General features: G+C 59.7%; 1 protein-coding gene across 5 annotated transcripts in view; it reads right to left on the reverse strand.

Moving 5' to 3' along the window:
- The window catches only part of ZBTB46 (zinc finger and BTB domain containing 46), a 38,143-nt gene that overhangs the window by 10,549 nt on the left and 4,072 nt on the right, over window positions 1-23,522 (reverse strand). For 4 of the 5 annotated variants that reach the window (XM_084888450.1, XM_084888446.1, XM_084888448.1 and 1 more), the window contains 2 exons: window positions 10,433-11,402; window positions 4,747-5,031 (listed from right to left, as the gene is read on the reverse strand). In XM_084888450.1, coding sequence (XP_084744576.1) covers window positions 4,747-5,031; window positions 10,433-11,369 — 1,222 coding nt within the window. In that variant the 5' untranslated portion in view covers window positions 11,370-11,402. Of the gene's footprint in view, window positions 1-4,746; window positions 5,032-10,432; window positions 11,403-11,647; window positions 11,709-23,522 lie in introns of those variants that run through there. The other variant, XM_084888449.1, reaches the window with a different exon arrangement.

Here is a 23,522-nt window from a genome sequence, read left to right on the forward strand (position 1 = left end):
GCAGACCTTCCTTTACATAAGAAACAGGAAAGATTTAAAACCTATGCTATGGGAAACCAAGAGGGCAGCAGAAGGTATACACCTGTACGTGCTGCCTCTCCCAACCACACCAGAACTACAACTAAAAGACAAAACGTCTATCACCCAGAACCACGGGGAAGCTGGCCGAGTAGAAGTTCTACAACGAGAAGGAAAGAGAGGGAGCATTGAGACGGGGTAGGACATGCACAAGCACAGAGAAGCTGAGGCTCGGAGGCGGCAATTGGGCTGGCGGCTGGCGGCTGGGTGCGCTGCTTTTTTCAACCTGAACTCCAGTTTCTGGTGAGACTCTGGGGACCCACACTCCTATGGGGAGAAGCTGGACTGTTGCCATTAGGTTGGAAAGTGAGGGAGGCTTTCTTGCAGAGGTGCGCAGCAATCATTGTTTACTGGACTGGGGCGCGGGGCGCAGGGACTTGGAAATGCCAAGACGCAGAGACAGCTGACAGGCAGCCCTCGCTGTTTGCCACGCCAGCGGAGGCCGTCTCCTCGGGGCTGGGGTTGGCCATCTTGGAGGGGCTGCTCGGTCACCAGTCCTGGGGACTTGGGCCGGTGTCAGGTCCTGGGAACAGGAAGCCGGGCTCAGCCTGGGAGGAGCGGCTGGAGGGGCTGAGCGAGTCCGGACGCCCCGGGACCTTCCGTGGGGAGCGCCACAGGCACCTGCGGCCTGGGGCTCGCCGGGCGGTGCTTTTCTCAGCTTCCCTCCGGCACTAGGGTGCCAGGGGCTCCACACCTGACTTGTCCGCTGGCTGATTTCCCCAAAAGTTCGGAGAGCGAGCGTCACGGGGTCGAGCTGGCTTTTTCTCAAACTGGGCTCACAGCCAGCACCCTTCCACAAGAAACTAAAATTCCGGGTCTGTCAGAACCTGGAGCCCCAGCCCGTAAAACACAGGAAACGGGCCCCAAACCACAACCTGAACCTGGGCAGCCGCAGCTCCCCCGTCCCCAGGGCCACTGCAGAGCCCCCCCCCCCCCCCCGGCTCGGCAGGTCCCCCTCCCCAGGGAGGCGTTCAGGTGGGGCCCCAGAAGGCACCAGGACCCTGCCCCCAACTTGGCTTATCTGAAAAGTGTTCCCAGGAGACTGGCCAGGGACCCGGTGCGAACGGCACTTTTAGGCCCGAGAAAGCAGCACCCAGGTCAGGCCCCTGCCCGCCCCACAGGGCCGGGCTCTGAGCCACGAGCAGTGCTCTTCATGGTTTCCACTCAGTGGACAGAAACGCCTAACAGGGACTCAGCTGCTGAGCTGGCATAAACGTGAGGCAAGGTCACCGGGGCAGAGTGAGAACTGCAGAGCCTTCTCGGGGAGAAGTGGTGAGCGCGGCGGGCTGGGGAGGGGCTGCCTGCGGACTCGGGCCTCTGGAAGGTTCCGGAACCAGCCAGCAAGGACTGGGCTCCAGCTGCGGCGCTCATGGTTCCCTCAGGTCTCTGCGATCGATAACTGTGCCCTGACCAGACCACAGCCAGCACCACGCCCCGGCGGGAAGCGGGGAGACAGCGCTGTCCGCGGAGCAGGCGAGGCCTCTGCTGTGCGGCCCAGAGGAGGCTGTTTCTTTCTGCAAACCTGTCCTCGGGTCCCTCCCAAGCGTGCGCCATCCTGGGCTCCCCGGGTCGAGGTCTGCAGGCCGGTGAGGGTCCCTGGGAGAGGCCCGGCTCAGCACGTGTCTCAGCCCGACGCCCGAGTCGCGGCGTTCCCTCGATGGAGCCGCCGGCCCGGGGCCAGGACAGCGCGGCGGAGACAGGCCTGGGCCGCACCGAGTGCTTGGGGAAACGAAATCCCCGCAGCCAGAAGCAAGCAGCTTTTAATTATTTATTTTTTGGTTGTTGTTTTGTTATTGTTGTTGTTTTCGGTTAATCTTCACCTGAGGGTAATTTTCCATTAAATTTTTTAGAGAGAGAGTAAGGGAGGGGGAGAGACAGAGAGAGAAACATCGATGTGAGAGAGACATATTAATCTGTTGCCTCACACATGCGCCCTGACCAGGGCTGGGAATCGAGCCCACAACTGAGGTACGTGCCCTTGACCAGAATCAAACCTGGTTCCCTTCAGTCTGCAGGCCGATGCTCCATCCACTGAGCCAAACTGGCCAGGGCTGGCTGTTTGTTTTTTGAAATATGTTTTTATTGATTTCACAGAGGAAGGGAGAGGGAGAAAGGGAGAGAAACATCACTGATGAGAGAGAACCATCCATCAGCTGCCTCCCGCACGCCCCACACTGGGGATCGAGCCCACAACCAGGGCCTGTGCCCTGACCCGGAATTGAACCCTGACCTCCTAATTCATAGGTCGAAGCTCAACCACTGAGCCATGCCAGCCGGGCGGAACAGGCAGTTTCACTGGGATGACTGGCTGCTCTGACCACTGAGCGGTGACAGCCAGATGTCGAATCCACAGTCCAGGTCACCGCCCACAGCCCAGCCCACGAGCTCTGTCAACTTCTCACTCCATTTACAGAAGCAAATGGCAGGTTCTCGTGAGGAAAGGGTGGATTTAGATTTAGAATATCAAAAGCAAGGAGGGCAAAGCACACAGAAATGGGACATGGAGCCGGGCCCGGCTTCAGCTGGAATTATCCCAGACACGGAGGCCAGGCTCCCCGAGCTGCAGGCCCGGTGTGGCGGGACTCACGTGTGCGCTCAGGCCGGGCGCGGGCGGACAGGAGCGCGTGTGCAAGAGGAAGACCTGAAGAGAAAAGTCTGGGGTCCCCGGTCCTGTGACCCCTCGGCGTGGGACTGCCGCGAGGGGGGTGGAGGCCTCTGCGGGGGGAGGGGCGGGTGCAGAAACTGGGTGGCCGGGAGATGCCACCAGGGCGGCCGCAGCCCCGGGTCCCGGAGCCCAGTCAGGCCCGGCACATGGCGACCTGCCCACCGGGAGGTGGGAAGTTGGGGCTTGGGGGCTGGTGGGCCCTGGGGCCCCCTCAAAGCACAGATGTGGCAAATGCGCTCTGGGCGAAAGCTGCCAGACGGAGAAGCAGCAAGTCACCCCAAGCTCCTTCCTGGAGGCCAGGGCAGGTTAGCCACAGGAGGGCAGCACAGGCTGCTGTCCCAGCCCCCGGCCCAGCCTGCCCTCCTCACACCCACACACCCTGCCTGCCACCCCGGCTGGTGTCCAGCTGCTGGACCTGCCGAGTGTCAATGCCAGGCGCCCAAAGGCCACGGGCAACACCTCCGGGTCCCGTCCCAGCACCATCGGCTGCTCTGCCCGAGTGCACGCTGAAGGGCTGGCACCTGCAGTGACTCGCACATGCCCGGCTTGGTGTTTGGCGTTTCACAGAGCTGTTTTGTTTTATTTATTTATTACTTATTTATCTACCTACTTATTGTTAATCCTTACCTGAGGATATTTTTCCATTGCTTTTTAGAGAGAGTGAAGGGAGGGAGACAGTAGAAACCTCGATGTGAGAGACACATGGATTGGTCACTTCCCGCGTGTGCCCCAGTCAGGGGTGGGGGTTGGAACCTGCAACCCAGACACATGCTCTAGACTGGGAACAGACCCCCATCCATGGCTCCAGGAGCTGACACCTGCCCACGGAGCACCCCGGCAGACGCTGCTCCAGGCGCAGACGCCACTCCAGGCGCAGACGCCGCGTCGGACACCCCACTCCAGGTGCAGAGAACGAGGCCGTCGTGGTGTACAGCCCAGCGCCAGCCGCCCGTCCGAGTGACACCCAGGCCGACTGCAGCCCGGCTCCGGCCGGAGCGGAAATGAACGGACTAAACGTCACTGTCCAGTGTTAGTCTTTATTGGCCACAGCAGCCTTCATCACTCTGACACAAACACCTGAGTATTTTAGTGCTCATGAAAACCAGGTTATAAATACTGCTTTTGAAAACAAAGGACGCGTCCCAGGGCCCGGCCCACGCTGGCAGCATCCCTCCGCGGCGCTCAGTGCCCTCTGGCTCGGGGCACCCCGTCTCTCCCACACCAGCACCTCCTGCCTGGGGGTCCCTCCCCGCAGGAGAGCGGCCAGACACGCGGTTTCCGGAGCGCCTCAGAGCCCGCCCACGGAGCGGCCACAGTGTCCAGAACGCCCGTGACGCACGGGCAGGCGGGCGCACAGCCGGGCCTGGTGCTGCCGGAGGCCTCAGGGCCGTCGCTCCGACCACCTGGAACCCAGGGGCACTTAGCACAGCACCCCAGTGCTTTTCCACAACCCGTGTGGCAAGCGTCACCCGAGCAAACACACCGAGCCCCCGGCCTCCCATCTCCCGGGGAGCGGGCGGGCGGGCGGGCGGGCGGGAGCCGCAGCTGTCCTGCCCCTCCTGGCCGCACAGGGCTGTGCCCCGGCCGCTCACTGCTCCGTCCACTTCTGAGCTCGAGCAGGTTTTAGGTTTAGATCCTCGATTTCAAGTACTGTTTCCCCGAAAATAGGACAGTGTCTTATATTAATTTTTTCTCCCAAAGTTGCGCTAGGTCTTATTTTCAGGGGATGTCTTATCTTTCCATGCGCTAGGTCTTATTTTTGGAGGATGTCTTATTTTCGGAGAAACATGGTAGGAACTGTCCGAACAAGCACGCACTGCCCTCCCTATTGCCCTGACAGCCCCACAGGTGTGACCTCCTGGCGACCTCGGGAGGGGGGTCTGAGGGCACCTGGACCCAGGGCTGGTCGCCAGCCCCACGCACAACACCCCACCCCCACCCCGTGGCCAGCCGCCCTCTGCTCCCCTCCACTCGGAATCACAGAGCGGCGGGCCTGCACTTACGAGACAGGGAGTGGGTGCCCTTGGGCAGGTACTCCAGCAGGAGGGCGCTGTCGTCCCCGAGCACGTCGGCCTTGAGGGACAGCAGGCTGTTCTTACTCATGAGCGCCGCCCGCAGGTTGGCCACGGCGGTGGCCTGCTGCAGCACCTCGTCCTTCTCGGGGGTGAGGGGCCGGCCCAGGTAGCTGGCTTCTGCCCCCAGGAAGCCCTCGTCCACGTGGGCACAGAGGTCCACCCTGTCCCCGCGGCTGTCGGAGCTGCTGGCCTCGGCGACGGTCAGGTCTGCATCTGGGAGGAGACAGAACTGCAGGTCACTTCAAGCCTCTCCAGGCGGGGAGCCGCCAGGGCCACGCGCTTCCTGTCAGCCCACCCCTCTGCCGCCGCCCAGGACACGCCCGGCCGAGAAGGCCCCGCCGGGCCCGCTCCCGCTGCGCCCGGGCCAGCAGGCTCGGGCTGCACCTCGCTCACAGACCGCCTGCTCCCCTAAATCTACAGACTCCAGCGAAACCTCCTGGAGGGCACCTTTGTGATCTCAGGCAAGGACTTCTTAGCTAGGACACCCAGAGAGCGTGAACCACAATAAAAGAAGTTCACAAATTGTACTTTGTCGAAATTTTAAATGTGTGCTCCTCAAAAGACAGTGTGAACTAAAAAATGAGCCGAAGACTGGGAGAGAAAGCTCAGGAACTGTCAGCTCAGCAGTGACAAGCAGACAAGGTCCCCACAGGAGGTGCTGGCAGCCAGCCACGCCCACAAACACGCTGCCCGCAGCAGGACCTCCTGGGCCGCCCGCCGCCGGAGCGGACACCGAGGAGGTGAACGGCCACAGCCTGGCCTGGGCCCACAGCAGCTTTGGGTGTCACAGCCAAAATCTCCAAAATGACCGCACGGCCCGCAGCTGAGTGAAGGGGTCGGCTGTCAGCCAGGGCAGAAGGGCACCCGGCAGCACAGGGTGACTCGTGGACGCCGAGCGTCACAGGCGTGGATGGGGCCTGCGCCAGGGCTGGGTCCGAGCCAGAGCCGCCTCAGCGTCCCGGCCATGGCTGGCTGTGGTCTGCACGATGACGTCCTGGGGACCACGCGAAGGAGCACAGGCTGCATCCCATCACTGCTTACAACAGGTCGCCATCTACCGTACCATTGTCTCCAAGTGAGCTCTGTGCTTGCACTGCTCAAGCTGGCCACTGGGAGGCGTCCGGAGGGGCTGCTGGGAGGACACAGGTGGTGGGAGGGCTGGCGGAAAGGGCAGGAGGGGGCATTCTTGGTGGTGGAAATGGTCTCTCTCCTCACAACAGAGGCGTGACATCTGCCAAAACCCATCAAACTCACTCACTAGAGTGGTTAAAATTAAGAATACAGTGAAAGGAAAAGGAAGGAGAGGGGAGGGGAGGGCCCTGGCCAGTTTGGTGCAGTGTTTAGAGTAGGGGTGTCGAACTCAATCAGAGAAGGGGCCAAAATCTAAAATCCAGCCTAAATCGCGGGCCGAATGGTTTACTGAACAGTCATAAACTGACAATGTCATAAACTGACAGCGGAGTGCAGTGATGACAGCGCGGTGGGGGCCACATTGCAAGGCCTGGTGGGCTGGATTTGGCCTGCGGGCCTTGTGTTTGACACATGTGGTTTAGAGTGTCGGCCCGTGGACACAAGAGTCACGGGTTCGATTCCGGTCAAGGGTATGTACCTCAGTTGCAGGTTCCCCTGTGGGAGGCAGCCAGTCAGTGTTTCTCTCTCTCTGTCTCTTCCCCTCTCTTCCACTCTCTCTAAAAATCAATGGGGAAATGTCCTTGGTGAGAATTAACAACAAAAAGGAGCTCTGGCTGGTGCTCAGGTGGCTAGAGCATTGTTCCATACACTGGGAGGTTGAGGGTTCAATTCCCAGTCAGGGCACATATCTAGGTTGTGGGTTTGATCCCAATTGTGGTGCATATGGAAGGCAACCCTCTCACATTGATGTTTATCTTTCTCCCTTCCTCTCTCTCTGAAAATCAATGAAAACATCCTGGGGTGAAGATTAAAAAAATAAATAAAAATTAAAAAGACAGACAACGGGCCGATCTACAGAGGCTGTGGGGCCGCCCAAACCCACTCGCATTCCACTTAGAAAAGCCTGCAGGCCGGCAGCTCAGCCCAGAGGGTCCACCGAGAGCCAGGAAGCCCGGGTTCAATTCCTAGTCAGGCTCAGGCCCGGGCCGCAGGCTCGACCCCAATGGGGGGTATGCAGGAGGCAGCTGATGGATGATTCTCTCTCCTCACTGGTGTTTCCATCTCTCTCTCCCCTTCCTCTCTGAAACCAGTAAGAACACATTTAAGAGAAAGAGCTGGCCGTTCCTGATAACCCTGAAGCCGCCCCTCAGCCATTCCGCACCGAGGTCTTCACTCAGGAGAAGTGAAAGCACGAGGCAGCTGGCGCCGAGCGCCCCGAGGCTCACCCCACAGCGCAGCGCCGGCTGACCAGAGGCCGGTCAGGGCGGCGGTGTTTCAGCCGCAGAGGACGCCGACCACGGGCGCTGCCCAGGGCCTTGTCCCTCGTCCGCCCAGAACACGTGGGGATGCCTGGTGAGCTCTTCCTCCAGCGCCCTCTGGTGGGAGGGTGACAGGGACACCCCAGCTCTGAGAGGAGGTCCCCTGAGCAGGAAAAGCAACTACATTGGCTGCTCAGCAAAGCCCAGGGTGAGTGCAGGCGATGATTCCAAAGTGTGGCCCGGGGACAGGCCGCAGAAGCACAAACCAGGAGGCGCGGGGTGCAGGGCACGACCCCCTCCCCCCACCCCCGACCGCTCTCCTTGCTGAGGTCGTGCCAGCCTGCCCCGCCCTGTGCCCTCCCGAAGTGCCACCCGTCCATCCCACAGGGCGCTGCTGTCTGCGGGAGCCTGGGCCGCCCGCTCAGAGGGCGGAGTGCGGGCACAGCACCGATCCGGGCCCGGAGACGGGCCAGCCCCACCCCATGGGCTGCTGGCAGCATGCGCGTCACTTTTCGTTCAGATGCACTTCCCCCAAATATCATCCTAAACAAGCTGGTTCTTCACACGGAGGTCACCAAACCAGCCGGCGGTGCTGAGCACGGGCCCGTCCGTTAACACACACGGTGGTGCCAGCTTCTCCGGAGGACTGCGCTGTGGCCAGACCTTCCGGGAGGGACAAGAGGAGAGGCCACGGGCTCAGCCCGGACCAGCTCCCCTCAGCCCCCTCTCAGCCCGGACCAGCTCCCCTCAGCCCGGACCAGCCCCCCTCAGCCCAGACCAGCTCCCCTCAGCCCCCCCTCAGCCCGGACCAGCCCCCCTCAGCCCAGACCAGCCCCCCTCAGCCCAGACCAGCTCCCCTCAGCCCCCCCTCAGCCCGGACCAGCCCCCTCTCAGCCCGGACCAGCTCCCCTCAGCCCCCCCTCAGCCCGGACCAGCTCCCCTCAGCCCGGACCAGCTCCCCTCAGCCCCCCCTCAGCCCGGACCAGCCCCCTCTCAGCCCGGACCAGCTCCCCTCAGCCCCCCTCAGCCCGGACCAGCCCCCCCTCAGCCCGGACCAGCCCCCCTCAGCCCAGACCAGCCCCCCTCAGCCCGGACCAGCTCCCCTCAGCCCCCCTCAGCCCGGACCAGCTCCCCTCAGCCCCCCTCAGCCCGGACCAGCTCCCCTCAGCCCCCCCTCAGCCCGGACCAGCTCCCCTCAGCCCGGACCACCCGGAGGGCTGGGAGGTCGAACTGGGCTGGAGAGGCTGCGGCGGGCGTGGCAGCCGGCACCCAACAGCAGCTGCTCTGCAGCCCCAGGCACCCAGGACGTCCCGGCCTCGGCTCAGTGCGGACATCTATTTCACTACACCCCATGCTCAGCCTGCCCAGCACCCTGCCCGGGCTGTGGGGATGCCTGGCACAAGGCCCTGGGCTCTTCCTGCCCGGGGTACAAGCCCGCCTCCTGGGGTCCAGGCCGGGTGAGGCTGGGACACGGGGAGACGAGGGACAACAGGTCTGGCATAAGGTCCCTCTGGACCCAGAACATCACACGTGTCAATGCTTCTCCCACAACCTACACACACATCACACGTGACTCAGGATGTTTCCCTGGCAGCCACCAGGCTAGAATGCATTAGGCCTTTAGCTCAGAAACAAATACTCGAAGCAGTAATAGGCCCAAGAGTCAGCACGCCGAGGGCACAGAGGGGTCGGGGCGGGCTGCCGCCGCTGGATGGACCCCGGAGTGAGCACTGGAGGTAACCACAGGACGTGTTCCTCTGGGGAAGGCCTTTTCTCTGTGAAGGGCCGGAGAGAGAAACTCTCCTCCAAGCTTCGGGAGCCCTCTCACGAAAACAAAGGGTGCTCACTGCGGAGCACACGCTTCCCGCCCAGGCCCCACGCCAGCCCACAGCCTCCGTCCTGGCTTAGCAACTTGGTACAATCCAGTAGGAGCAGCTCATGGTTGCCTTGGTAACCCAAGGGATTGAAGACATTAACAAGAGTACACAGTCGAAATCACTTGTTGGATTCTAAAAACACCTTCTGCTTGATAACCGCATTTCAAACCTCAAGCCCACAGCTCAGCAGGCCGCTGTCCCCGGCACAGACGGCTCTCCCGTCCCAGGCCTCCGGGAGCTCAGCGCAGGCGGCCCTCGGCGGGCTGGGGCTAAGCCTCGTCCCGGCCACGCGCCGCGGGCTGCTGCTCATCAGTCCTATCAGAGCTGGCGGACGGCGACACCGAGTGTGGAGCAGACCGCACCGCCGTCCCGTCCCAATCTTTACCGAACGCTAGCAGGGGGACAGGCGGCGTGTCCATCGGCTCAGACACCGCCTCCTTCTCACTGAGTCTGGCTCAGCTCCAGCAGGCTCGGGCTGCCTATCAGGACTTTGCAGTGTCTGGATTGTCACAACCAGGGACAGGTTGCTACCGGCTGACATCCCAGGACACCCCACATGGAGTCACCCAGCCAGGCCGAGACCCTGGTCGGCCCAGCACCCAGCAGGTACAGTGGCCGTGAGGCTGAGGAGGAATCCGTCAAGCTACGGTGCATCCTGGACACCACTGTTTAATGAATACAGAGTTGCAATTTGGGGATAGAGAGAAAGTTTGGGAAACAACAGATGGGTGCACAACAATGTGGCTGTACTTAATGCCAGTGAACCTTACACTTAGAATGGTTACAAAGGTGTCATTTGTGGTTCGCATTTTTACGACAGCGATGCCATGAGAGCTTCAGTGCCCGGGGCCAGAGGGCAGTCTTCCCCCTGAGGAGAGTGAAACAGGTCTCCCCATGGTCCCCGAAGCCCTCGGGGAGGGGCGGGGGCCTCCACCAGCACACGGCCTTTGTGATTTTCCAGGACTTATCACCCCACAGTTTGCTGCCTTCTGCCCATCTCTGTCCACTCGCTCGGTTGATTTCTAACCTCTTCCTGGAGAGGGCTCCCCTAACCTAACCACCGCCCTCGAGTCCCAGGGTGGTCGTTCCTCCAGGTGCCCCTGAGAAGGCGGCATGACCAGAGTTGCCATCGGGAAAAGCACCTGACATTCAGGGAATGTAACTGCTAGTCACTCATCTGGGAAACAGATACACAGCATCGGCCAGCGTGAAGACTGGCCCGCACAGCGGCTGCGAGAAAGACACCAGGGAAGCCACCGCGTGAGTCTGGGGATGTGTCCCTTGTCTACGGAGCAGGCAGCCACGGCCCACCCCACGTCTGGGCCCCAGGAACAAGGGAAGGCTTACCCGAGTCACGGCCGCTGAAGGGCTGCCCGGACGTCTGCGAGAAGGCTGGCACCGGGGACCCGGCCTGGCTCTCGTCCTCCACCTGCTGCGTGATGTGCCGGACGGTCTCTTTGTTTTTCCGATTCTTCCTTCGGCCCGTGGGCTGCCAGCCATCCCCCGCGGCCTGCTCAGAGAAAGGGTTCTGCGCCGCGCCGTCCCTGGCCGCGGGCGGCTCGCCCCCTCCGCAGTGCGAGGGCGAGCTCTGCTCCTCCTTGACGCGCAGAGGCCCGCAGCCCGCGTCGCCGGGCCACAGCGCCTGCGAGGACAGGTCGTCGGCGCTGTTGGCCTTGGACTCCTGGTCCTCTTTGCCGTAGCTGCTTCCTCCCTCGTGGCAGCTGGCGATGGCCGAGTCTCCGGAAGAATTGGTGGGACTGGGGCGCCGAGCCAGCCACGGGGAGATGCTCCTCCCGGCCATCACGGCGGAGAGGAGGGCGTCGGCACTGCTGCCGGGCGGGGCGGCCATCTCGAACTCCGAGAGCTCGTCCGAGGCGTCCGGCTTGATGCTGATGTCCAGCGCGGCCTTGATGAAGTCGTGGCACGCCTGCACGATGTCCGTCATCTGCAGGAAGCTGGCCGCGGACATGACCTCGATGACGTTCCGGCTGGTGAGGGCCAGGTGGGCGGAGTACATGAAGTCGATGATGGCCTGGAAGCCCTGGGCGGTGACGATGTCCAGGTGCGTGACCGTGGCCGGCTCGGACGCCTTCTGCACCTGGCAGTACAGCGTCTTGAAGTAGCGGCTGCTGCCGAGCAGCACGTTCTTGTGGGCCTTGAACACCTTGCCCTCGACCACGACGCACGCGTCACACAGGACGCCGTGCTGCCTCTGCTCGTCCAGCTCGCGCAGCAGGTGCCGGTAGTGGGACGCGATTTCCATATCTTCCTTCCGGTTGTTCATCGGGAAGCCTCGGCGCCGCCTCTCCTACACACTCTGCGGGGACAAGAAGGGCAGTTACCACTCCGAGGCCGGCGCTGCGGGAGGAAGGCGGAGCACAGCGGCCCCAGCAGACCCAGCGGGCCCGGCGAGGGAGGGGCAGGGAAGGGAGGCTCTGGCTCAGGCCCTCAGCATGGACACGGTTTTTGGACAGAATCCTACGCGTACAGCAAACTGAGAACACAAAGCAAATGCCGCTCAAACAAGGACAATGTCCACCAGGAGTGAAGCGGGGCTCTTACCCAAACGAAATATCTAGGGTAAGTCACCTGTGTCCTCGTCCCTCGCCTCTGAAGGAACATCCTAAAAGCAAAACACAAAGGGGAAGACTTCCTACAGAAAGCCCTTGAGCCGCCACAGCCTTCGCCCGAACATTGCCAGAGGTCTGCCCTCCCCCAGCGCCGTCAGCTCCCAGTCGGAGGCCCTGGACCAGCTCTGGACCCTCGGGGACCCCGGCAGAGGGCGGCACCCTGGGGGCCTCAGGCAGCTGTAGTACCTTATCCATCTCCATGCTGCGCCCCTCCCTGTGCGTTCCGCCTGTGTCTCCCAGCCATGTGCCTCGTCCTCTCTCTTCGTCGCCTACCTTGGTTTCTCTGGGACCAGGTGCCACAGACCAGGCAGCTTAAACAGAATTCTGTTCTAGCAGCGTCTGGAGGCCTGAATCCCAGACGGAGGGTCAGCAAGGTCCCCCCACTGAAGGCAGAGGGACGGCGCACCTGCCAGTGGCTGACCCCTTGGCCTCCTTGGCTGTGGACACCCCCACCCGCCTCTGCCTCCCCCGGCATCGCCCTGTGTGCCCCCATCCCTGTGCCCCCTCGGAGAACTCCAGCCATGCTGGACTAGAACCGCCTGCTCCACACACCCTCACCTTCACTGGAGACATCCGACTGATTCCTGGCCACGCAGGGGGAACCAAGCACCGTGTGCGAAGAGAAAGCACCTGCTCATTACCTGCCTTCCCACCTGCATGGATCTCTCCTGGCCAGTGACACAGCCGAGGAGCCAGGAAGGTGGCGGGAGGGAGCGGAAGCTCAGCGCGCTGTACAGGAGAGCAACAACCTCACAACGGCGGCATGGCCAGTTCTGAAGTGGGGCATCCCTTAGTCAGGAAAGCTTAAACCCAGCGCTTCCCAGACACTTGTCGGGAGAAGATGAGGTCATTTTCGTCAGGGGAAAAGGACGGGGACACGGAGCTGAAAGTAATCTCAGATAACAATCTTCTCAGTGGATTGGTCAGCTGCGGGAATCCGGGACACCCTCCATCTCCGGAAGCTTAGGGCGGCAGCTACATGCATTTCATTTGAAAATCTCTTAGCGTCAGGAAATGTCTGTGGGGTCTAGCCCACCTGGCCAAAAAAGAAACATGGCTGCCTGATGGCCAGCTGTCCAGTCAGTTTGGCTACTGTGATCCTAAAAATGGAAGACCCTGGACAGCCAAGCCAGTCCTGTCATATACCCACCAACAGTGAGGGCACCCGACCAAAAGTGCGGCACCCGGAGACCACAGCAAGCTCATGGTGTGAGGGCAAGAGCAGCAGAGCACCTGCCCTGTCTGGCGGAGTGCATCTAACACACACGTGGCCATGGAACACACACCTGGCCGTGGAACACACGTGGCCATGGAACACACACCTGGCCGTGGAACACACGTGGCCATGGAACACACACCTGGCCATGGAACACACACCTGGCCAAGGAACACACATCAAGCCAATAGAACACACACCGAGCCAATGGAACACACATGTGGCCATGGAACACACGTGGCCGTGGAACACATATGGCCGTGGAACACACATGGCCGTGGAACACACACGTGGCCATGGAACACACACCTGATCATGGAACATACACCGAGCCAATGGAACACACACGTGGCCATGGAATACACATGTGGCCATGGAACACACGTGGCCGTGGAACACACACCTGGCCATGGAACACACATCGAACCAATGGAACACACACCTGATCATGGAACACACACCGAGCTAATGGAACACACATGTGACCATGGAATACACACCTGGTCATGGAACACACGCGTGACCATGGAATACACACCTGGCCGCAGGACACACACATGTCCAAGGAACACTCATCTGTTCACAGGACACACATCAGCTCATGGAAACAACCTGTGGGACACACCTAAGGACAGATAACCTGATCACCTGTGCTGCCGCCTGGCGCAGAGGGCACTTATGCATCCAAGGGGCACATGTGGCACCCCTTGAAACAACCTCTTTGATACCAAACAAACTTGAATCCATGTTCCAGACCAAACCTCCAGAGTCGAGTTGGCCAGAATGGGCCTGGGGACTGGGAGTGGCCCTGCCATGGACAGCCAGGGACATGGTGACGACGGACATGACCCCCCGGGCTGTGGGCAATGCAGGGGCTGCCGGGGAGTCCTGTCTGGGCAGGCAGCGTGCCCCGTGCTCTCAGTGCCATTCCAAGGATGAGTGCTTCCTGGATGGAGGCCAGGAAGCCGCCCTCTTGCAGAATGCACGGGGCGTGGGGCGTGAAGACTGCCTGGATGGGTTGGCCGGCTGCACTGTGTGCCCTGGGAGCAGGGCAGGGTAATTTTTCCTTTCGTCCCCAAGGAGCTCTGCCAGGAAGGCAGCTTGTAATAAAAATGTGAAACAGTGGATGCAATTTAGCGGTCTTGTCCCTGTCCACCCGGAAGAGCACCAGTCGGTGCAGGGCCCGGGACCGCTGGCACCCTGCTCCGGGGAGGGGTCACACTCGAGAATTTGGAACAGCTCATAAGACGTGAACGTCCCTCTCAAACATCACCACACTTCCTCTCACCTCTCACCTCTGACTTTTCACCTCTGCTTTTCAGCGAGGCTTAACTTAAACTTAACATTTTCCTTGCAGTGTGATCTGACACACAGGTTGTTTAAAGTGGGAACAAGATAACTGTAGTGCTAGAATCAAACTGTGTGGTCCCTCAGCCTCCTGAGGAGGGACGTCTGAGCCCAATTCCACTAGACGGTCTTTGCCACTACATCGGCCACAGGACACACACCTGCCGCAGGACAGTTTTAAACGGGACACGGGTTGGACAGACAGTCACTGACAAGATCTCCGCCTCGCCGGCCTTCTGGGGGACAGAGGCCCGGCACTCCTGCGGGATTTGGAGGAGGGGCCTTGCCAACGTCTGGAGGAGGGGGAGCGCTGGGACTCGCACCGCATCCTGGGAACGGAAGGTGGGCAGTCGTTTTGGAAGACAGCTTGACAGTGTCTTCAAAGTTGAGCAGATACCCTAGGACTCGACAACACCAACACAGGAACCTACCCAGGGGACGTGGGAACACAGACTCACGGGAGGACTTACACAGAAACGTGCACAGCGCTTTATCATCGCAGTCCCACCAGGAATCCACCCAAACGTGCCAGCAAGTGAACAGGCAGGTGCTTCCCAGCAGGCCAGGCACCTTGCCCCCCTCCCGCTCCTGAGCTTGTCTGACCATCCCTCCACACACCTGGACGGACCTCAAAATAATGACGCTGCAGAAAAGAAGCCAGACAGAAGGGACAGGGCATGAGCCCATTTCTATGAAACTCTAGAAAACACAGCCTAGTCAACCGGGAAGGAGCCAGGAGTCGGCGGGGCCAGGCTGGCTGGGCCGGGCAGAGGGCTCTGGGCTTTGGCCGGTGTTTTCACAGGGTGTACAAACCTTCGCTCACACTAAGCGACAGCAGTATTTGTATGTAAATTACTCCTTAATAAAGTTAACCAGAAATCTATTTTTGTGAAACTGTTCTTGCTCAACTACAAACCTGTACTTAAATTTATTGGCATTTGTTGTGGGTGAGTGTTGTCCCCCCAAAATTCATTTTTTGAAGTCCTAACTCCCAGAGCTCAGAAGGTGACCTCACCTGGAAAGAGGGTCATGGCAGATATAATGGGTGAAGATGAGGCCCCTGAGGGCCCCGATCCCCATGTGGCCCGTGTCCTTATAAGAAGGGGAGTTTGGCCGAAGCCGGTTTGGCTCAATGGTAGAGCGTCGGTCTGCGAGCTGAAAGGTCCCGTGTTCGATTCCGATCAAGGGCATGTACGTTGGTTGTGGGTACATCCCCAGTGAGGGGGGTGCAAGAGGCAGCTGGTCTATGTTTCTCTCTCATCGATGTTTCTAGCTCTGTCTCTCTCCCTTCCTCTCTGTAAAAAAAAAAAAATATATTTAAGAGAAAAAAAAGGCGAGTTTGGACGCAGACACATAGAGAGCACCTGTGAGCACAGACGCTGCTCCGAGGCAAGGAACCCCCAGAAACCGCAGAACCCGGAGGGTCCTGCTCAGCCTCCTCCCGAGGGCCCTGAGGGCGCGTCCTCGGGCGGAGGGGATAACGCTCTGTTGCCCAGGACACAGTGTGTGGTCCTCAGTTAGGAAAACCCAGGACGCTCACCACACCTCCCTCCAGAGGAGCCCCAGAGGCCAGGGTGCCGCTGTGAGGGGAGAAACCGCCCCTGGGCTCCCATGTCCGGCAGCACGAGGCAGCCCGACCCCTGGCGCCCTCCTCTGTGCACCCCGTTCCCTCGCTGTGTGTTCAGGTGGTTCACCATGTGTTGAAAACCCACTTTATAAACCAAACTTATAGACACAGTATTATTATGCATGGTTACGTTTTAAAATTTAAAATTGAGCCTGGCCAGTGTGGTTCAGTTGGTTGAGTGTCACCCATGCATCAGAAGGTCCTGAGTTCCATTCCCAGTCAGAGAACACACCCAGGCTCGATCCCCACTAGAGGCCATGCAGGAGGCAGCTGATGAGTGTTTCTCTTTAAACAATGTTTCTATCTCTCTCCCTCTTCCTTCCTCTCTCTCTAAAAATCAATAAAATATATATTTTTTAAATAAGTTAAAAAATAAAAATCAATAAAAACTTTTTAAAACATAAGTTTTTAAATGAGCTCCTCACTGGAGAGAAACATTCCAAAATGTGAGCAGAATCACTCCCAGGGGCCAGGCACCTGGCCGTGAGAACAAATGGAGGCTGTTTGATGCTGAACGTGACATCTCCCAGCCGCAGCCGGGCGACCTTCTCAAACACACACGTGTAGCTGCCACCTGCCCACTGTCGGCCCTTTGGTCAGGGCCTCTGCAGGCCCAGCCCCATGTTCGGCCTCCGCTCCTCCCTCCCTGCTGCTCTGGCCTCTTTCGGTTCCTTGACTCCCATCAGCCCGGAGCACCTTCCCCGCCTGCTCACATGTTACTTCCTCTCTCCAGCACCCCCACCCCAACCACCCAGGGCCAACCCTCCTCCAAACAGCATGGGGTGTTCCCTCCCTGCCCAGCTCACGTCACATGGCTGTACGCCTTGGCAGAGCCAAATGGTAATTGTATTTGAATCACACGTTAGCCCAACCCCTTTACATGCCAGCCCGGGTGTGCACAGTAGCCTGGGTCACTGTGAGGACAGCACCCACCTGCGCAGACAGGCCGCCCACACTCCCGAGGGCTAGGCCAGAGTAGGGTGATCCCAGGTCAGTAAAGTGCTGTGGGGGCCACTGGGGAGGGGCTGGGCTGGGGCAGCTTCCTCGAGGGAGGTACCCACAGGAAGCATTCAGAGACGGACCACACTCTGAGGTTCAGAGGCAGTCCTGCCAGGGCCTTAAGGAGCAGCGTCCACGCTGCACTGTTGTGAGTCTGGGCGGAAGAACCACCTGGCTGAGCCAGTCCCCACAGAGCGTTGAGACAACGAGCCTGTGTCTCAGGATGGACAAGTGGCCAACAAGAGACCCTGCATCCGGCTCAGGCCTGCTGGCTGAGAATCCTGCCAGCCCTCAGGGCGGCTGATACCAGGTACCAAGACGGAGAACCCAGAGGCCAGTGCTTTGAGGGGAGAGAAGCCTCGAGCACAGCCACCACCTGGTCTCGGCATCCCCACTCAGCTCTGGCGCCTGGGCGTGGCCCGGGCGGGCGGCCGAGCATTCACCTGGGAGCGGAGTCGCAGGCAGCTGCGGGAACTTCCCGTTCCTCTGCTTCCGCTGGGGGAAGTTGGTCTGGGTGGGAGAGAGAAAGGGGAAGATGTCACCTCAATGCGTGTGCCCAGGCACCTCCCGCCATGCTGGGCCGGTCTGGACCTCCTGTCCTTAAACTGTGCTTGCTCTTTTGTTGTAAGTCCTCATCCAAGGTGTTTTTCCATTGCTTTTAGAGAGAATGGAAGGGGAAGAGGAGAGGAGGGTAAGAAACGCCCACATGACGTGAGAGAGACGTGGATAGCCTCCAGGCGTGCCCCTATGAGGGGGGCACTTGCAACTGAGGTACAAGCCCTCGACCGGAAATCTAACCCTGGACCCTAACCCAATGGTCGGCAAACCTCGGTGCGCGAGCCACATGCGGCTCTTCGGCCCCTTGAGTGTGGCTCTTCCACAAAATACCGCATTCGGTGAGGTTGAAACTTCGTGGCCCATGCGCAGAAGTCGGTTTTCGGCTCTCAAAAGAAATTTCAATCGTTGTACTGTTGATATTTGGCTCTGTTGACTAAAGAGTTTGCTGGCCACTGGTATAACCATGGACCCAAAACAGCCAAAGCAGACCATGCTGATCTTAACAGGCAGTGACACTCCTGTCAGCTCATCTCGGGGGCACAAGGCTTCGGCAGAGGAGCTGTGTTCCTCCAACAGGCAGGTCTTGGGCACATCCGGTGAACGCAGGCGGTGGGCCTGGAGGCCTCCTCCCCTGAGGCAGGCCCACGGTTCAAGGCCACCCCCGCTCAGTGCTCACTGTTGGAGTCTACAAAACTATAGGACCTTTTTTTTTTTCTTTTCTTTTCTTTTTGCATTAAACCTTCGAGATTGAAACCCTACATGTTCAACTCAAGAAATACTTCTAAAATGTCTACATGCTGTAGAAGAGGGAAGAGACAGGCAGTCCCTGGCCCCAGGACAGGGAATGTGGGCGGTGAGGCTGTGGGCCCATGGCCACTCAGCCGAGGTGACAGCTCAGCACTCGACCCCACGTGTGGATCTGATGTTCTGGTTGCCACGCTCACAGCAGTCAGGACAGCAGTACAGTCATGCACCTCTAGGGGCTGAATCGTGACCCAAAAAAGCCCTATTGAAGTCCAACCCCAGTACCTGTGAATGTGACCTTATTTGGAAAAAGGGTCATAACCCAATAGGACTAGTGTCTCTGTGAAGGACACGGAGGTGAGGCACGCACAGAAGGAAGCCCCGTGCAGACGGGGCAAGCGGGAGGGACAAGGCCTGTGAAGCGCCAGGGGCTGAGGACTCGGGGCAGCTGAAGAGGCAAGAAGGACCCTCTCGGGGGATCGGCCTGTCCACCTTGGCTTCGACTTCTGGCTTCCAGAATGGTGACAGATACATTTTCATGGCGGGCCTTTGTTACAAAAGCTCTAGGAAAAGTCACATCATCTTGAGAAAAAGTTTAACATTTTATTAGAAAGAGAATAGGTTTAACAAGGCAGAAAAATCACTTCTGTAAATTTAAATCTGAGACACCCTGTGCCTTGTGCTCCGTGCCAGCAAGAAAAGAATCTAAGTGGGAAATAAAAGCAACGGCATCGACGCCCTGACCAGTGTAGCTTAGAGGATAGAGCCTCAGCCTGGGGACTGAAGGGTCCCAGGTTCGATTCCGGTCAAGGGCATGTATCTTGGTTGAGGGCACATCCCCAGTAGGGGGAGTGCAGGAGGAAGTTGATCGATGTGTCTCTCTCATATTGATGTCTCTCTCTCTTTCTCCCCTTCCTCCCTCCATCTCTACCACTCTTTCAAAAGCAATGGAAAATGTATTCTCGGGTGAAGATTAACAAAACAAAAAGTTGTGTCCCTTGAAAACAACAGAAGCCATAGACGAGGAGAGGAGCTGGTGCACAGCGGCCTGACGCCGGGGAGCATAGGTTTCGGTTCAAACTGAGCCACACACCACGCTGGAGCCCAGCAGAGTTCCAACGGACCGAGCTGCCGTCATTTCTGCAAGAGCAAAGGCCTCTCTGAGGGTCGACCTACGAGCCAGGAGGCTCATGTTAGGTTTCCGGTCCAAGACTTGCCCGTGTTGAAGGCTCGATCCCCTGTAGGGGCGTGCAGGAGGTAGCCGGTCAGTGATTCTCCCTCATCACTGATGTTTCTCTCTCTTCTCTTCTCTTCTCTTCTTTCTCTCTCTTTCTCTCTCTCTCCTCCCCCCCCTCCTCACTCTGAAATCAATAAGATATTTTCCTTAAAAAAAAAAAAATTAGTTATCAAGCCCTAGCTGCTTTGGCTCAGTGGATAAGAGCTTCGTCCTATGGACTGAAGGGTTCTGGGTTCAATTCCGGGCAGGGTTGTGGGTCTGATCCCCAGTGGGGGGCGTGCAGGAGGTAGCCAATCAATGATTCTCTCTCGTCATTGATATTTCTTTCTTCCTCTCCCTTCCTCTCTGAAATCAATAAAAATATATATTTAAAGTAAATAAATAAATGAAACACAGAAAAGAGCAAAGGCCTTTGAGAGGTCCACACTTGCCAGAATGAGTGAAGGAGGGCAAGGCGAGGGGGGGGGGGGGGTTGGGGGGGGCGCACACACAGCACCGACCGGCCCGCCACCCGGCTCCTGTCCACGTCGACATCGCCAACACGCCAGGCCCACAACTGACTGACCTCACAGCCGACGGAACTCTGACCAGGGCTGAGCAGCACCAGCTCAGGGCACAAGCCAGGCCACAGGAGCCCGAGGGAACAGGAGCCAACGAGGGACAGACCCGTCCAGAAGAGGGCCCCAGCAGGGCGCGCCCCAGGACCCACAGCAGAGGCTCCACAGCAGAGGCCCTGGGGGAGGGTAGGTCTTCCTCCCTGGCCAGGGCCAGGCGTGGGGTTGCAGCCGTGACCTGGGGAGGGCCAGTCACCCCGTGCCCGCCGTGTGACGGAGACAGAGCTGCTCCCGGGGAAAGGCCCTCCGAGCGGGTGGGCTCCCAAGAGCTTTAAGAAAGGAAGTGCCATGGCTCACGGGGAAGAAGTGGACCCACTGCGGCTGGCGCAGGGACGACCAGAGGGCACCCTCCACGTCTGCCCTCGGGCTCCGGGGCGGGCACACAGCCCTCCACGTCTGCCCTCGGGCTCCGGGGCGGGCACACAGCCCTCCACGTCTGCCCTCGGGCTCCGGGGCGGGCACACACAGCCCTCCACGTCTGCCCTTCCGTGAGGGGCACGGCACGCGGAGGGAAACGGCGTGGACGGTGCCGGCTACTCAGCCAGGCAGAAGGGAAGCCCACCTGCCCCAGGGCCCCCCCAGATCTCTCCTGGGGGTCACCGTCCGAGGGCCCTGCTGCGCAGGAGCTGCCATACAGGGTCGTGGGGTCCGGTCAGTGCTTATGGGCAGCCCAGGGTGTGCCAGGGCCTGCACCGCCCTCCCCAGGCCCGGCAGGAAGCAGCCCTGAGCTGCCGGCACAGGGCAGGTCTTGGCTGGGTCTCTTCTGCTTTTAAAATCACAGTGAATCCTATGCCTTGTGTTAAAGGGGTAAAGTGGGTCTAAAGGAAGCCAGTGAAATGTACTGGAGCTGAGAGTCACAGGAACCTCTGAACTGTGAGGCCCTCGAAACCCTAGGTGGTGGTGACGCTCGATCGGGGACCTCGCCCGCCTGGCAGGCCACGTGGTCACAGACTCCACCGAGGAAACGACCGGGAACCTGCTGTGTTCAAAGGTGTTCCCAGCGCTGCTGCTTGTGATGGGACAAGAAGCAGCACCCATGGGCCCAGCCAGGCGGAAACGGCGAGAAGACTGTGACGTGTCACAGCAAACAGTGCCAGTGTGGAGGACAGCCACCTACGTGGACGCTGAGTCTGTAAGGAAAACATGGCGGGAGTCGGAGCGGAGACTACGTGTCCCCAGGACCTTGTTCCCCAGGATCTATGCTCACATCCCCTTTCCCTCCAAAGCATGGTCCTAGCCACCGCTGCACCGGACCCGTGGCCTCCAAAGGCTCCCGGGCCGGACGGCACCAAGAGGGCCGTCCCGGCGGGGAGGCCAGCATCGACACGAGAAACGCAAACGCCTTCCTTGCTCCCAGCGGGAGCGCCAACAGGGGCAGGGGCACCGAGGGGCAGTGTGTGCGTGGCTCACAGACTTCCTGCCAGCAAGCACCTGTGGCCGCCTCCTGGGTCCTGGCCCTGCAGGAGGGGGAGCCCCAGGGAAGGGCAAAGTCAGAGGGCCCCGCTCCCACGCGTCCCCACCAGCGGCCTGAGGGGCTGTCACAGGTGCACAGCGGACAGAATGTCTGCTGATGGTCTCTGGAAAGTTCTCCACACACTCTGAGGCTGAAGAGAGAAAAGTCTTCACACAGGGCACGCTCCGGCCCCAGAACAGCCACGGGCACAGCCACGCCCTCGCAGGGCTCACAGCTGCTGTTTCTGCAGTCGCCCGAGGACGACCAGAAATGAAAGCAGAAGTGACCGCAGTCACTGGCAGGTGCCACTCACGCTGTGCCTGGAGGTCTCTCCCAGGAGCTCTGCTCGGACAAGAGCCCGGCTTTGGTCTGATGAGGGCTCCGACTCCCTGAGCTGCCCTTCGGAAATCAGATGCTACACACACACACACACACACACACACACACACACCAGCAACAGCCCTCCAGGTCAGGGAGAGGGCGCCTGCGGGATGCTGCCCAGACGTCCAGCCTGGGAACCTCCTGGGCGGACGGTGCTCGCCGTGAGGCACCGTCTCTCACTGAGGGCTGGCAAGAACTTACGTCTGTAACTTTCTCTGATCTCAGAAGGTTTGTACGGAAAACCACCACCTCTACCCGCTACTCAGCAGTGAATTCTCACTCCTCCCATCTTAGAGAAGTGAGGAGAGTGCTGATGGAGAGGAATCGTGAGATGCCCGCCCAAGCAGGGCGCTCGGAGGGCAGCACCTGTCCCTGGTCAGCCTGAGGCCCCGCGGGGCGCCCTGTGTGCGATGGCCGCAGGAGGATGCCGAGGTGGCACCGAGCACGCTGCCCAGTCCACGCAGTCGGAGCAGGTGTGGCCAGAGCTGGGACCAGGACACGGATGAGAGAGAAACATCGACCAGCTGCCTCCTGCAGCCCCCTCCACAGGGAAGGGCCCATAACCAAGGTACATGCCCTTGACCGGAATCGAACTTGGGACCTTTCAGTCCGCAGGCCGACGCTCTATCTACTGAGCCACACCGGTTTCGGCTAAATAAGGACACTTTAAAAAGCAATCATTCCCACACATATGTGGGTCCCTTCAGGTCTGGTAACCGAGGCGACAGAGACGCCACCTGCTGAAAGGGAAGCGAGAGGGAGACGGCCAGCCGAGTGGGAGAGGGGCCAGCACAGCAGCTCCCGCTGAGGGAGCAGAGGGGCGGACGGGCGGCCCTGAACCAGGAAAGGCCGCTCCTCCGAGGCCGAGCATGAGCGTGGGCTGTGCACACTGACCGCTTTGGAGGCCACTGACCCCACAGCCGGGCAGCCCAGACAGCTGCCTGGCCGGTCCTGCTCCCACAGCCCTGCTCCAGGCAGCATCAGCCCGGCTGCTCCAAGGCTGGGTGTGGGGCTGGCGCTGGCAGGTGGGCTCTGACAACCCCTTGTCCGCCCGGTGAACTCTTGGGCCCATTCTCATGCGCACCAGGTCACGGCAGCGGGTCCTGTGCCCTGTCCGGCAGCCCCAGCCCCTGCCTGGTCTGAGGCTGGGCCATGCAGGTCCTGGGTAAGGCCGAAGGACTGTCATGAATAAGAAATCCTGGGAATGTGTCTGATCTGATTCAGAAAACACATCTGTCAAAATGCAAAACCTCTATAAATGCTGTTGAAAAATACACCAACATTGTTTCTCAACTTTCTGCTCTAAAATATCTAGGTTAGTAATTTTTTAAATCCCCAAACCGAGTCATCCAGCCAGGGCACTAAATGTTTCTGAACATCACGGTGACTCGGTTGTGGGAATGTGGTCCTGCACACAGAACGGCTCTGCGTTCAGTTTCCGGTCAGGGTGCACACCTGGGCTGCGGGTTCAGTCCCTGGTCAGAGTGCGTACAGGAGACGACCCAGTGATGTTTTCTCTCACATCTATGTTTCTCTCCCCCACTTCCTCTCTCAAAAAAAAAAAAAAATCAATCAATAAAAAATACCCTCGGGCCAGGACTGGTTTGGCTCAATGGACAGAGCGTCGGCTT

This window comes from Pipistrellus hanaki (assembly GCF_964339955.1).
Source record: "Pipistrellus hanaki genome assembly, chromosome: 6".
NCBI classification, from domain to species: domain Eukaryota; kingdom Metazoa; phylum Chordata; class Mammalia; order Chiroptera; family Vespertilionidae; genus Pipistrellus; species Pipistrellus hanaki.